At 32.0% G+C, this 14,720-nt stretch overlaps 1 protein-coding gene across 1 annotated transcript in view; it reads right to left on the bottom strand.

Annotated features, from left to right (window-relative positions):
- The window catches only part of LOC144849182 (gamma-aminobutyric acid type B receptor subunit 2-like), a 43,337-nt gene extending 28,617 nt beyond the window's left edge, over positions 1–14,720 (bottom strand). Inside the window, exons 1-3 of the mRNA XM_078706216.1 lie at positions 14,298–14,720; positions 7,758–7,895; positions 3,875–4,045 (exon numbers count right to left, since the gene is read on the bottom strand). Of these exons, the coding sequence (XP_078562342.1) occupies positions 3,875–4,045; positions 7,758–7,895; positions 14,298–14,525 (537 nt within the window). The 5' untranslated portion in view covers positions 14,526–14,720. The remainder of the gene's footprint in view (positions 1–3,874; positions 4,046–7,757; positions 7,896–14,297) is intronic.

The raw sequence follows: 14,720 nt of genomic DNA, 5'->3' as shown, positions 1-14,720 counted from the left end.
AATCATGTTAATTCAGTGTCGCTTCTAACTTGGCACTTACACTTCCTAATAATATTATTAAAACATTTGACACTGGGTCAATCGAATTAAAAAAGTACTATGAGAACAAGGGATTCGATAAAGAAGGAATGAGTTTATCACCTGTATCAGAAGAGTTTGTACTCAAGGAACTCCACAGTTTAAATATCTGTAAGAGTACAGGACTAGATGACATTTCGGCAAGATTCTTACGTACTCTAAGGTTCAATGTAGCTCATATTATTAATTTAAGCATTTCCTCCAATAATGTTCCTGACTAAAGACCAATCAGCATTTCAAGTGTTTTAGATCTGCAAATAGCATTTTACACAGTTGACCATGATATATTGATCGAAAGGCAATTGGGATCGGACCAATATAGTGGTTCAAATCAAATCTTAAGAATAGACAACAATTAGAATATGCATGGATTAAGGAATAGAAGGATATGCATCAGTTTGAGATCAAAGCTTCCATGACTCTAGCCGACAGAGCGCTGACCGCCCACATGTTACAAAATAAACACAGTTGAATTAGCCGACGCAACAAGGAAACGGTCGCGTGCCTAATATATATTGTTTACTGCACATGCGCAACAACCTTTAACCTTGTTGGCTATGCTTTCGCGCGCTCTTGGAGGCATGATTAATATTTCATATTTTTAGCGCTAGCTGCTATGGCGACGAACAAAACTTTATGCGACGAATTTAATTATAACTTTTCTGAATTCGAATTAAACGATCTCCCAGAAATATTACAAGATTATTAATAAATGTAATCACAAGATTAAATACAAATTGTTTTTAAATTGTACTACCATTTGGGTTTAAAAACACATTCATTTTTTTTTTTAATTCTGGCGCGATTGGTAGAGGGATTTTTTTTTATGACCTTAAAGTAGCATTTTATGACCTGTTTAGGTGACCCTACATCTGAGACAACAACTAGGCTAGTTGTTGTCCCAGCCTAAATGTAAAAATTACGTGTAATCATGATCTATATACTCACCTTTGTCAACTTCTTGTGGGAATAATAATAATAATAATAATGGACAAGGAACATTTTTTCATTAATCCATGCTTCGTTTGTTTATGGTTTGCCTTGCGTCTACTTTTCAAAACAAGCGCTAGAGTAGTAGAGTCAGTGACGTATCGCAACTATACATAGCCCGGATCAGGAATCGCAGTTTTGATTTGATTAGGCCCGGTGATTGGCTGTGATGTGAATGACATAACCACTAGCCGATCACAAGGAACTACAATTTAAATATAATCACATCGATAATTAAGGAGATTCATGAAGAAACCAATGCTTAGCCATATATTAAAAACACGTTTGTTGTACTGCACACGGTAACGACATACATGGTCAAATGCATAAGTTATTATTCTATAGATTAACGAAATTTTTAATTTCAGGAAGTTGCAGGATAATGTGATAATTTAAATATAAAAAATAAAACTACTTAAAATTGCGGTCGTAAGAAAGTGAACTTGTCGTAGTCCGATTGTGATGAAATTAAAACAAATTGCTCAGCAATATCTTGTTGTTGTCAATGAATCATCGACGCAGACATGTCAATAAAAAACTAAGACTGCGCATACGATTTCTACATGGCTTTTTCTCAAAAAATGTAACAGTTGATTCGCAGCGTCCTATAGAGGGCCACGGTTAGAGACACGGTTCAAATAACGTGTTTGTTTGATTGGCAGCAGTGCTTTAGTATAGGCGCAGGCGTTGGAAAATCGTTTGATGTCACCGTCTATACATATCCTTCTATTCCTTAAACCATGGTATGTGTAAATAGGGTAACATCTAAGCCACTTAGATTTCTGGGTCTCTATTATTTCTAGGCCTATGTTAACGATATGAAAATAAGTGTAAAATTGTAATTTGATTTTATAAGCTGACGACAGCGTTATTTTAGTATCTGGAAAGAACCCATGTCTATAATAAATGCCTGTAATAAATGGCTAATTGACAACAAGTTATCCTGTTATATGGGAAAAACTGAGGCCATGCTTATTTGGAATCAAACATAAAATGAAAATGGTGCGATAGTAGTATAGTATACTGTGATGAAATCCCAATAAAAACAGTGTCAACAATCAAGTATTTAGGAGTATCACAACACAAATCGTCCGATTGGTGGGGGTCACACAACAATCGCATTCTAAATCATCGTCAGGCTAGTAGAATCCAACGGTGGGCGTTACTACTTAACGAATACAACTACGAAATAGAATACACACGTTCAGAGGATAACGCAGTAGCAGACGCATTATCGCGTTTACAACATAAAGAAGAAACCCAAAACCTGTATCAGCATCGATGAAGACTTTTCAATCAAAGCAGCTGAAATTTAACGAAAGACTACTAAATATGAAACTTTAAGTAAGGTACTTAATTATGTAAAGTAGGGATGGCCTAATGAGTCTGACTAAGTGAAAATAATAGTTTAAAATCATTTGTACAGAGAAAGCTTAAGCTAACATGTGTTGGAAATTGTCTATTATGGGATCCTAGAGTTATTATTCCTACTGAATTACGAGAAAAAATGCTAAGAGAAGTACATTGGAAACACCCTGGAATTTGCCAGATGAAGGCAATTGCCCGATCATATCTGTGGTGGCCCAAGCTTAATCTAGATATTGAGAATATGGTTAAGATCCATGCCAAAGTGTTAGGAGTTGTTTACCTACCACACTACACACCACTTATTCCTTGGAAATGGCCAACTACACCATTCCAGAGAATACACATTTTTTTGTGAGAAGGATAAAGATAATTTCACGGGTTTTTTTCGCGGTACTGCTGAAGCCGTATTTATGGAAACCGCTCACCTGATCTCATATTTTCCAAAGTGAGCCTTATATTTAACTCGTTGTGTAAACGACAACACTTTATATCTTTTTCAATTACGTACTAAATCACACAGCACACTTCACACTACTATATTATTTACGTTTATCAGGAGATGATAGCTTGATTTACGCCGATGATATGAAATGTATTCAGCAGATTAGCAGTGATGATCGATTTTCACAGATTTCAGACAGATCTTGATACTTGATAATGTTCTGCAAGTGGTGTGACACTTGGGGTATGCTTATTAGTGTTAAGAAATGTAAATTTGTAAATGTTAGCTATAATTTTCCATTATCATATTGATATGATAATGTGAAATATCACACTATCTCAGTGTTGTTATTGATAACAAACTCAACTTTAATCGTCATATTAAGCTCATTAGTAGTAAAGGAATTAGAATTTTAGGCCTATTTAAACGAAATTGTTGGAAATTAAGAAATCTCAGCATCTTGGTTTGCCTTTATATGTCCTTAATTAGGCCCCATCTTAATTAAGAATGGTTCGATATATTGTACAACGTAGATTTACAAAATTTGTTTCTAAATGATGCAATGTTGAGAGAAATACTATCAAGTTACCAGCTGTATTAATAATTATCCAGCTAAACTTAACAACAGGGTTACACTAGGTGTTAAAATCAATACCGAAAGTATGTAGCAAATACCATTGAGTAAAAGTTACGCGCGATTTACCCAATTTTACCCTTGCGTAAATATTTATATATAGATAAAGTATATTCAATGAATTGTATTTGTTGATACATGTTATATTAGGCCTATAATATAATAAATTTACATTGTGCTGCGGTATATATTCTTTGTTTTCTAAATTGTCTATTATATATCTATTGCATTTCAACCTTCGCAAGTTAATGTAAACCAACATACTAATTGCTTTCAAATGTATTTACTAACGTTACAGAAGCCTAGTTAGTCTGATCATAGTATAATTACTACTGCACGAAAGTGATATTGCATAAACTTACGTAGGAAAATCTTGAAACATCTTGGTGAATAGTTCCAATTGATGTCCAATTGAAATATTTGATGAGACGAATTCTTGCTACGTTGTCGGCACTTTCGGACGGAACAGTACGATAAAAATAAGGATACTTATCTTGCTGAGATAGAGATGGTGTAGTATCAGCAAAAGAAAGCTGGAGGAATAAAGGAACATTGTGGCAATAATAAAATATATTGGTAAAAACCTACCTTGCAATAGCACAAAAATGCTATATTCATTCAATATTATATTCAACTATGTTAAATAAGTGTCATACTGTATACAAAGTATGGCTATTATTACAACTGAAAATTATAAGATCAACTTTAAGACATTTAATTTAACTTCGGTTTCTTCTTTATCCGTGCAATACTGTTTGTATCCTGCTTGATATTACAGTACCTCTCTGAGCGGCTACCTCCCGTAAGCGGCCACCTCCCTTAACGGCCGCAATTTCAAAAGTACGAACCAACTTTATATGGAGTAAGAGCAGTTTTCTGTTTGGGCTCATGCCTATTACTTGCTCCTGACCAGACCACTGGGGCTTTTGTGGTATTCAAACTCGATTGGATAGCGGCTCCTAATATTCTCGGCGTGGTACGGCGGAAAAGATTGATACGCCCTCATCTATCAGTATTTTAGTCGCATGCAACGCGACTCTGCAGCTCACTATGTCGGTCGTTCGGTCGGTTGGTCGGTAAATACTAACTTGAGCACGCGACTGCAGCCATGTATATGGCCTTGTTATTCACGAAGCGGGATCTCCGGAGAGATACTTTTTTTTATATATAAACACATTAGGTATAGAACATTATTCCTAAACCGCCCGGTGATATACTGAAATTTAAATAATTAATTTGAAACGACAAGATGAGGAATTCTGTGAGAACGCCCCAACCGAGATTCGAATCCGGACCTCCTGCTTGATATTCAGATGTACGTCCTAACCATTAGACCACTGGGGCTTTCGTGATATAGTTCAAACTCGATTGGATAGCGGCTCTTTAATATTCTCGGCGTGAATGTTAAATATTTATATATATTTTTCAAGATGAACATCCATTAGACAGTGTATACCACGATCAGAAAACACCCCTATTTGTTTTAATTGTCAATAACTAAATTATCTATCTCAATTTAATTAGTAAGCAGGATTACATCAGGTGGTAAAAATCAGTACCGAAAGTACGAACCAACTTTATATGGAGTAAGAGCAGTTTTCTGTTTGGGCTCATGCCTATTACTTGCTCCTGACAAGATGAATTGTAAAATGTACTTTATGAACTTCTGCCGAATAAATATTATTATTATTATTGTTATATACCATCAAGTAAACATTCTAGAAGTAACGCGCGATTACCGAATTTTGGACTTACGTAAATTTATGTGTAGATTCCGTGAGGCTCAACTATAAAACCACCATTCTGTGATATGATGATGTGATCGGCAGAGCTCACGGCGGTTGAAGATTTTGGATTCTGGTTATTTGATTGGTGGACGTGAATCACCCACAGCGGAATGTTTTCTCTCGCGTGTTTTTTCTCTTTTGAAGTAGTTCATACAATTGTCGACTGAGGGCGCAAATTGTTTACATCATTCGTGGCTAAAAACAATAATTTACGGCGATGTTTTAGACCCTATATTTTCGAAAACTACACGTACTACTCGTAATTCTTTCTTTATTGTAATATTAATACACAATACTAACAGATAACGTTTAATTTGGTTGAAAAATAACAACTTTTAATTTTGTATCGTTATCCCTACTAGGCCTACTACTACAATATGACATGATAACTGCGAGGGGCTCATAAGCAATTTTGCTTCGCCTCAATTTCCCTCTATTCATACGACTATGAGTGATTACAACTAAACAAGTAAACTACATGTAAGACAACATGAACTATTCAAAATCCTGGATACGCAGTGTTTAGCCAGAAGAGTTGCTATTTAATTAAAATTGAAGAATTCCATAAAAGCCCCAGTGGTATTAATGGTTAGGACATCTGCATATCAAGCAGAAGGTTTCGGGTTCTTGTCTCGTTTGGGCCGGCTTTTTCTCAATCTCATAGCAGATTCCCTCATCTTTAATTTATTGATTTCCAGTATATCAACGGGCGGTTTAGAATTTGTTTTGTGGCCGTGATGACAATGTACACGGGACACTATTTAAAAGGTCAGTAATGAATGGGTAGCAAGCACTTTAATATCAGCATCCTAAATCAATATTGAAATTTCAAACACTCCAACTCATCTCCGTTACTAATTCAATAAGTATACGCTAAGTACTTCAATTTGGCCGTCATAATAAATTATTTTCATTTTCTGTGAGATCATTCGTTACAGTATTTTACATATCATAATGGCTCTTGATCATTATTAATAAAATATTATAGTTGTTTTGTTATTAGTATGCCTATAATTATACAAGAAAATCAAACGTATCTTATTAAACTCGAAATTATTCGCCTACTGGTAGGCTAATAATATTATAATATATGTTGAATTTCTGTCATCTCAATAATAATAATGTATCAATTTCATCCTTTATAATTTAGTTATAAAATGAGAGCATAATATATGAAATAGAAGAAATGACGAATATAACTATACTAAACTGAATTTTCAACATTCAATTTAATGATTATAGCTCTATTTGGTAAATATTATTCATTATATTTCTCCTAATGCTTTATCGGTTATAAATTTCAATAGCATAAATTTGCAATTAGACCTATAAAAAGACGGTTGTATATAAAAAGACAAATTGTTCAAACAAAAATAGTATGGAGTGAGTTTGTGCAGCCTGTTATGCATGACAGATGGCTAACAGCCAATAGATATTTTAACCTTGAGCGATAAACATTACCGAACAAATCAAAATACAGTATTTCACATTATGCAACGGCTGGTTTGAATATTATGATTACCACGTCGATTTCTAAGGTAAGATGCAGCTCCGTAATTATAATAAATCAGACGTTTCAGAATTAGATATCAATGCTTGAATAGAGTATTGAGAAAGTTGAAGAATACACACAATTATCTACGTTCATTGGAAGCAGTTAAAATGAGAACAAAGGCCATGAATCCAAAACGTCGTTGGATAAAAACTCATTGCGTAAGAAAATATATTATTATCAAGTGATAAAACACAGTAATAATGTAATCAGTAACCATTTTCATTATAGTGGCAAAATACATATCTGTATAACATAATGTCAATGAAATTATTAATAAATAGATTAAATTCCAGGTGCGAACACTTCTATTGATCATACATTTTAATAATTATCGATCTATAATTCCCGTATTTTCCATAATTTTGGGATTTTCATTGTGTAACACGATTTGTTGAAAATAAGCGTTTTTCAGTGGGGGATAGTTAAAATTACACAGTAAAATTCCTATTCTTTATAAACTGCGTGCTAAAAAATAATATCAGATGACTAAATATAGGTAATATAACTTTACGTTTCTGATGTTTTTATTCAACTTCAGATTTCGCGATGATGAACGCGGAGCGAGCATGCGCAGATTTAAATTGTAATAACTCATAATTTCTCTCTGGGCTGTCTATCAAGACAGATAGATTTAAAATAATTAAGGCCCTTAAAGGACGAAAACATTTGTTTTCTTCAATTTCTCGGCCCTTTAAAATAATTTAATATAATCACTTGCCCAGAAGAGCGGAGGCAAAATCCTGGCTAATCTTATTATAACCAATAAAAAAAACTGTTTTCTTTTGGCCAAAACATATCGCCTAGCCTCAAGTATAACTATTATATGGCGATTGTTTGTGTTTTGATGCACTACTGTGCTGAACTAAACAAATGATAATCATTGTAAGCTTATTGAACACTAACCTGTGGTATGTTCCATAGATGTATCGATTCAGCAATTGGTGATGTTACCTCTGGACAAACTCCACCAAAAACCATAAATTTAGTTGGGCTTGAGGCCATAGACTCAAAGAAGCTTCGCATTCCAATTGCCATATCACACTAAATTAAATAAAACATTATTTATATCTTTGTGAACAAGATTAATTTATGAGACCAAGTTCTCTATCTAAAGAATATATATGCGCTGTAATGTATGAGTAATTGGATTATTTATATAATTATAATGCTCCTACACGGAATAGACGTATATCAACACATCCAGTCAAGTGCTAATCTGGGCAAGCGCTTGATGGTTTAAATGACTGCCGTGGTGTCGATAGTAGATAGCATGCATCAGACTTTCCTCAGTTTCCAGATAAACTTGAGGACGAGTATAATTGCATTTATATTTATAAATAGGAAAAACCGAAGAAAGATGATCGTAGGATAGCAGTGTTTCTAAAGTGGTACATAATAATAGCCAAACATTTCTTCGTTGAGTTACCTATATATTATAAAAACAAAATGTAATTTAAATAGAAAGGATGCCCTAAAAAGTGCGTGTACATAAGTTTGCCATTGGGAAAATGAAATTCGTATTGAAACTACAAATTGGTTTGATATTTGGTCAAGAAAATTAAAATAATGAGAAAAACAAAAAATATGCACAAACATTATTATGGAAAAAGATCAATGAAATATTAAAAAAGTTTGATAATAGTAAAAACTGTTCTTTTGGTGTGAATGCAACATAAACAATACGTTATACTCAATTGCTCTATCTCTATATACAAAATAAAAATACTGTCAGATTTAAATAGGTCAATCAAAAACTCATTGATCATGTTTGAAAATATGCAACACAAGAGCATTACATGAATGTATTTTATTAATAGACTTACCGATTTTGCATAGGTATATATATAATATATAAATCCAAAGGCAAATTACTGAAAAAATGACAATGATGTTCTTTGCCTCTTGTGTTTATATATAGATCGAAACAGTACTGTCTGCAGATTGGATATATTTATATAAATATATTATATTTATGCAATTTACTGTAAATAAACTAATTTGTATATAAATGTAAATGGTGCAAATAAAACAGAAAAGGAAAAAGGGAAAAACACTAAAAGAAGAGTTAACGGAACACATTGATAATGCTATACTCTACAAGCAAATAGTTGAGTTGTTTTTATTCTCTTTATATTTATTGATATTATTTCAATTTGTATGTAATGTAAATGTATGAATGATCTTTTGCAGAGATTTTTAAGATGTAAGGGGATACTTAATATTTAATGAATGAAAATATTTATATATTTAAATAATATAATACACAACCTAATAAAATTGTTTATTTATCAACAAAATTATGTTTTGAAATTAAATAAATGTGAATGAACCTCACAAAAGACTAAAAAAAGACGACATGCTATATTGTAGATCCAGTCGATTGTTGCATTGCAAACGGGACTAGGTATTATTCTATATAGGCTACCTTTAATGAGTCATATAATAACAAGCAATGTACGGTAATACATAAAATCGTATAGTATATATTTGATATTTTCATAATTTTCAGACATCAGAAAGTTGATAGGCCTAACCAATATAAACAATCATAATTAATCGTATTGGTAAAAAAAATACTAACTTTATATGTTTGTCCTTATCGAAGGATAACACTGATTTTCTACATGATTGATTGAAGAAAACACTAAAATAACCCTTATAATATTTAAATCGCTGTCAAATTATATTTTTCTAAACCAGCTATTGACAAAAATGTGTTTTCTAGGACCTCTTCAATTGTAAAAGATAAGCTACTTTCTAGCTTTGTATATTCTTCATTATACATCTACAAGCCGACGGTAATATAATAATATGCATATATACAATATCGTAACATTATACTTTCTATTATTTGAACAAAAAAAGACTGATTATTTTAAATAACAGTTTAATAAGAAATATGACATTTAAAAAAAACCTGGAAAATGCGTCAACTAGCTTCTTAATGAATCTAGTTTCATTTATTTTGTCATCAAAACTATGAATGGAAATAATAGCCTAATACATGGACAAGAAAGAAAAAACAAACAAACACAACCAGGAATAAACACGGGATTCCAAAAAACCTAATTACCATTGCACTGATTGGGAAAAAAGACGTTTAAAATATTATAAAATTTGTTAAAATATCATTGATTATATGGCACACTTTCTTTCAAATTTATTATTTTTTGTATCTCTATCTTAAAGGATACCTTTCCTAATAAACATAGGTAAATTAGGAATTAAATGAAATATTTATAATAATGTAATGAAAAAGAAGAAAATCTTATTTTAAAATCCAGATATCCAAATTATGACTTTATGCCATGGCTTCCATATTATATATCTCGTGAGGTTCCACATTACCTACGTGCTGTGCATTAACGCGCCTTGATTACGTCAAGATTGTGGAATCACACTGAAAAGCTTATTACATGTATTTATGGGAAATAATAATTGCAAGCTTTTTTAGCTAACCAGCAGATTTATACAATGACAATAGGAGATCTTTTAATAATAAATAGATTACTCTAATGGCTTTCCTGATAAGTCAAGTTAAAATTCAATATGTATTGCACTCCGTATATCATCAGAGCCAGCAGCAAATATCTGCATCTCCTTCAAGAAACAGTATAATCTGTGCAATAATAACATGCTTTAACATAATGGCGAAACCATTGTGATAAATCGTATATGCGTTATGAACCAAATCAGACATATATACTCCAACAAGTGCATACTGTACTGCGTACTGAGTGTTATTTATGAGAAAAACGTTATAATTATCGTCATGATGCAATCAATAATCGTACTTCGACGCTTAATATTGACTTAATTGTACTGTTTTCTAAAGCATCCGGTGTATTAACTTTCACATTTCTAATAATATGTTACACCTCACAAGAATATCCACTACGCTATCGACCATTATGATAATTGAAGTGTCATCTAATAAACATAATTATACTGCAACCATTATCGGCGAATTACAATACAGTATAGTCTATGATATTGGCCATATAAATGCTGCACTACATTTTCTGTAGTATTCTAAAACAATATTTTAAGCATGGATAAGGCACAATCAATGTGCAATCATTTTTGTTTTTCCATTGTTTACTTTCTCCTAAGCACATTTTTCTTTCATGAATCCACATATAATAAGTCAACAACTCCCATTATAAGTAATAAACATGAATGTAAATGTTCATACTAAGGATACAGTATAGGTGAAATTACTCAATCAATATTAATTTAGACATAAAGACGTCATTAAAATAAAAGAGAGAGATAAGATACTGTAATTAACATTATTTCTTTATAAATTGTGTGCTATTTGTTTCTCACTTGATTGTATTTTAACATATTTTAGATATAATGATCGTAATTTGTTTGCTTTTTTAACGAATTTTATGAATCTTTGTATACCAATCAAATACATTTCCCAGTTTAGGATAATACATTTTTATTCATTTGAATTGCAAATAAATCTTGTCAAGTTGGTGCAAGAATGTTATGCAATCTCAAAGTGAGAAAAGCAGAGAGGGCAACTGACCCCCTCAGATAAAATTGTTCCCGCACCGCAGGCGAAAAGAAGATAATGAAACACAATTTGAAAAATGTACAGAATTTAACAAACGCGCACACACAATGTAGGTTAAACCTTATAGTATGAATGTGATTTAATTCCAATGTCATTTTCGTCATCCGTTAATTATTAATTGTAGAAAAAATGGTATTTAAAGAGTTATTATTCGGTTACTGAATTTTTCAGGGTAGACCTTGATAGTTATTAAAATCGCGCGGTTAAAATGGAGTAGGTCATTGGAATATTTAATTATATAGGTGTAGTTTTTTTATAATAATATTTAATATAATAATTGTTTAGTCATAATTCTTTCATTCGATACGGCTCGTGACAGCAATGGTGGATCGCCAAGTAGATCAGTCTTTAGTTAGTTGTAGTATGTGTAGGTTGTCCAAGGCTATTCTATCTAACCATCTTGACTTTATTAAACTGTTTCATGAGGCTAGCCCATCCAGCAAAGCAAAGGCCCTCGATAATACAATACAAACATTATAATTAAATTATAAAAAAACTAAGTAAATGTTTTAATTGTTATAAAATGTCCACTTCGGTCGTTTTTTTTCTAGTGTTTTCTTGCCAAGGTAGGTACATACATGCATAACATACGATATGGAAAGATTAGTGTTCACCAAGCGTACTTTAGTGGCTTTAGTTATTCCCCTATCTGTCCATATTTTAGTGAGTTGTTATGTCATAGATGTTCTGGCCATCTAAACGTCGCATCTTATTTCCACTTTGCATTAGTGATGAGTGACCCAAGAAATTTGAAATACTGTACCTTTCGTTTCGTTTATTCCATATATTCTCCACACACACAATAATAATAATGATGATGATGGTTATGATGGTGATGATGATGACGAATGATGATGATGATGATAATGATATTGATAATGATGATAACGATAACGATTATTTATTACAATTGAATTTAACCGTTTATTTTGTCTTTTTATAAGAGAAAAAATTATTTCTACGGAAGTGAACTTTATTAAAACTGCGAAACTATTCAAAATCTGTTTTTTAATTAATCTTTGTTTATGTTTTTGTGGGACAATACATAGAAATAATAATAATCATAAATAATATAACCATTATTAAGTCACATAACTAGACGTACAACTGTCTTCTGCTTGAAAGGAGCTATAGTCGTGTTTGGTAAGTTTAAGAATGTTAGCACTTGACCTTGGTAGTTCAACTTGTTTTATTGTATGCCTATGTAAATATGTATCTAATACTAGTATAATTATTTGTGTATAATGCCTTTCCAATGATGAACAATATTTGCGTATTTTGTCGGCCATCTTGCTTTTAAAAATGACAGATTATAAATGCCAAACTTTTATTTCAGTATTTTACTTATTTATCTATTATCAACTAGATGCATTCTTGATTTTTACGTAACTCAGTTTGATCATGGAGGTTTTTACCTCCATGGTTTGATCATCTCTTTGGAGTAGGCCTAACGATTATAATTTAGAGAAAAAATTTATTTTATTTTTAAATGCTAACAAGTCTGTAAATAATCTTATTATTTTGGTTCATTTCTTCTTTATTCATCAATAGCAATAGCAAGAGCAAATTGGAGCAAACAAAATAGCTTTCGCTAGTTGAAGGTTTGCACCATACTAACAAATACATTTACTTCGAAGAATAACACTGAATAGCAACAAATATCAATGAAATTAACATACAGTAATAAAGGACATAAACAAAACAACAACAAAACAGATGGGCCACCATAAATCAATATCTTGATAATAAAAGTTCTGTTATATTTTTAGCAAAATTATTTTTAGTCTTAGTATTCTTTATATCTAAAGGCAGGTTGTTCCAAACTATTGAACCGGAACAAAATTAGGAACACATAGTTCGTATAATTCATGTACATCTAAGTATTATTACACGGCTGGAGATGACGCAGTAAATACAATCAGAAAAAGTAATACATCGCATACACATGTTTTGAATAATATAAACAGAATTAATATACGTGGTGTACCGCAAAGTTTATATATTGTTATTATTAAAATAAATAACTGACATATCTAACGGCACTAGCACGTACTAGCTATAGTCAATTAAAAAGGTGAGTTTTTAAAGCTGCTTTAAACATGTATCCATTACAAAAATATGTACCGGTATTTTTCGGGTTTTGTTGATTTATTAGGACCACTGATTCTATTTTTTTTTATATTATTTTTGTTTTACATCATGTTTTCGCGTTTTGTTTACTGAGCAAACCAAATACATGGATATGTGTGATTGGATCCTTTTAATTAATTGATTTTCATAACCGAGACAATGCTATATGTTGACTTGACCAAATACTATTAGGCACAAACAAATCACTTAAGCGTCAAATACATTTCAGGGGAGGAAGGTTTTTTTTTTTAATAAATTTTTTTGGGTTTTCTGTGTTCATGTAGGCCTACTACTCTATTTTAGTAGGTCAATGATTCATGCTACCATTATCTAACACCAACTCTTTAAAACATGAACAAAATAAATCACTAATATACAACTTCAAGAAAACCAATGCAATAATACTGTTCTGGTACGCTTGCGATAAAAAATATTGAATGATGCAGTTTTAATGGAATTTTTAGTTGTAGTTGTTTTTTCATTAAAAAACCATGGGGAGTGGGGTGACGCTTAACGCTTAAGTATATATATATTTACTTATCACAGTATTTTTTTAAAATTTGTACATAAATACAAGTCAGCGGCGTAGGCCTACGGTTGCTCAACAACACCCCGCCCCTGAGAGTCCCCTCTTTAATATATTATATATATATGTCTAGAAGGACAAAACTAATGCACGTTAAAATATTTTGCCAAATACAAACGCATTAGGACAATATTTGGCCTACCTCCGTGTCATTCCAAATTGCTCGTAATTCGTAACCATTTAAAAGCGCTTTGCTTTTCTTTATGTGTTCCAGGGCCAGTTCAACGGCAGGTAAAATCCCATTTCCAACACCTTCCATAGAGCCAGAAAAAGGCGAGAGTCCAGCAAAATAAAGAACCTTATCATCACTGGCTTCAATTCTGTACAACAAAGTTAAAGATAACACGGTACTTATCCACAGAATAATCATTATGCTAAATCAATCAAAAATGGTTGCAAAATCCTTCTCCTCCTTCCTCTAGCCTGTGTCCTTAAATTCTCAGTATTAAGAACGTTGTGTCACTTTCGGTAAAGAACGTGAATAACTACATTTAGACTCTATATTATACAGCACCAAGTATAATATTAGAAATTTAATTACAGAAATCTAATACGCAAAGATGTC

Source organism: Antedon bifida, chromosome 7 (assembly GCF_963402885.1).
Source record: "Antedon bifida chromosome 7, ecAntBifi1.1, whole genome shotgun sequence".
Classification (NCBI taxonomy): domain Eukaryota; kingdom Metazoa; phylum Echinodermata; class Crinoidea; order Comatulida; family Antedonidae; genus Antedon; species Antedon bifida.
The sequence above is the reverse complement of the archived record's forward strand: the minus strand, read 5'-3'. Positions and strand labels throughout refer to the sequence as shown.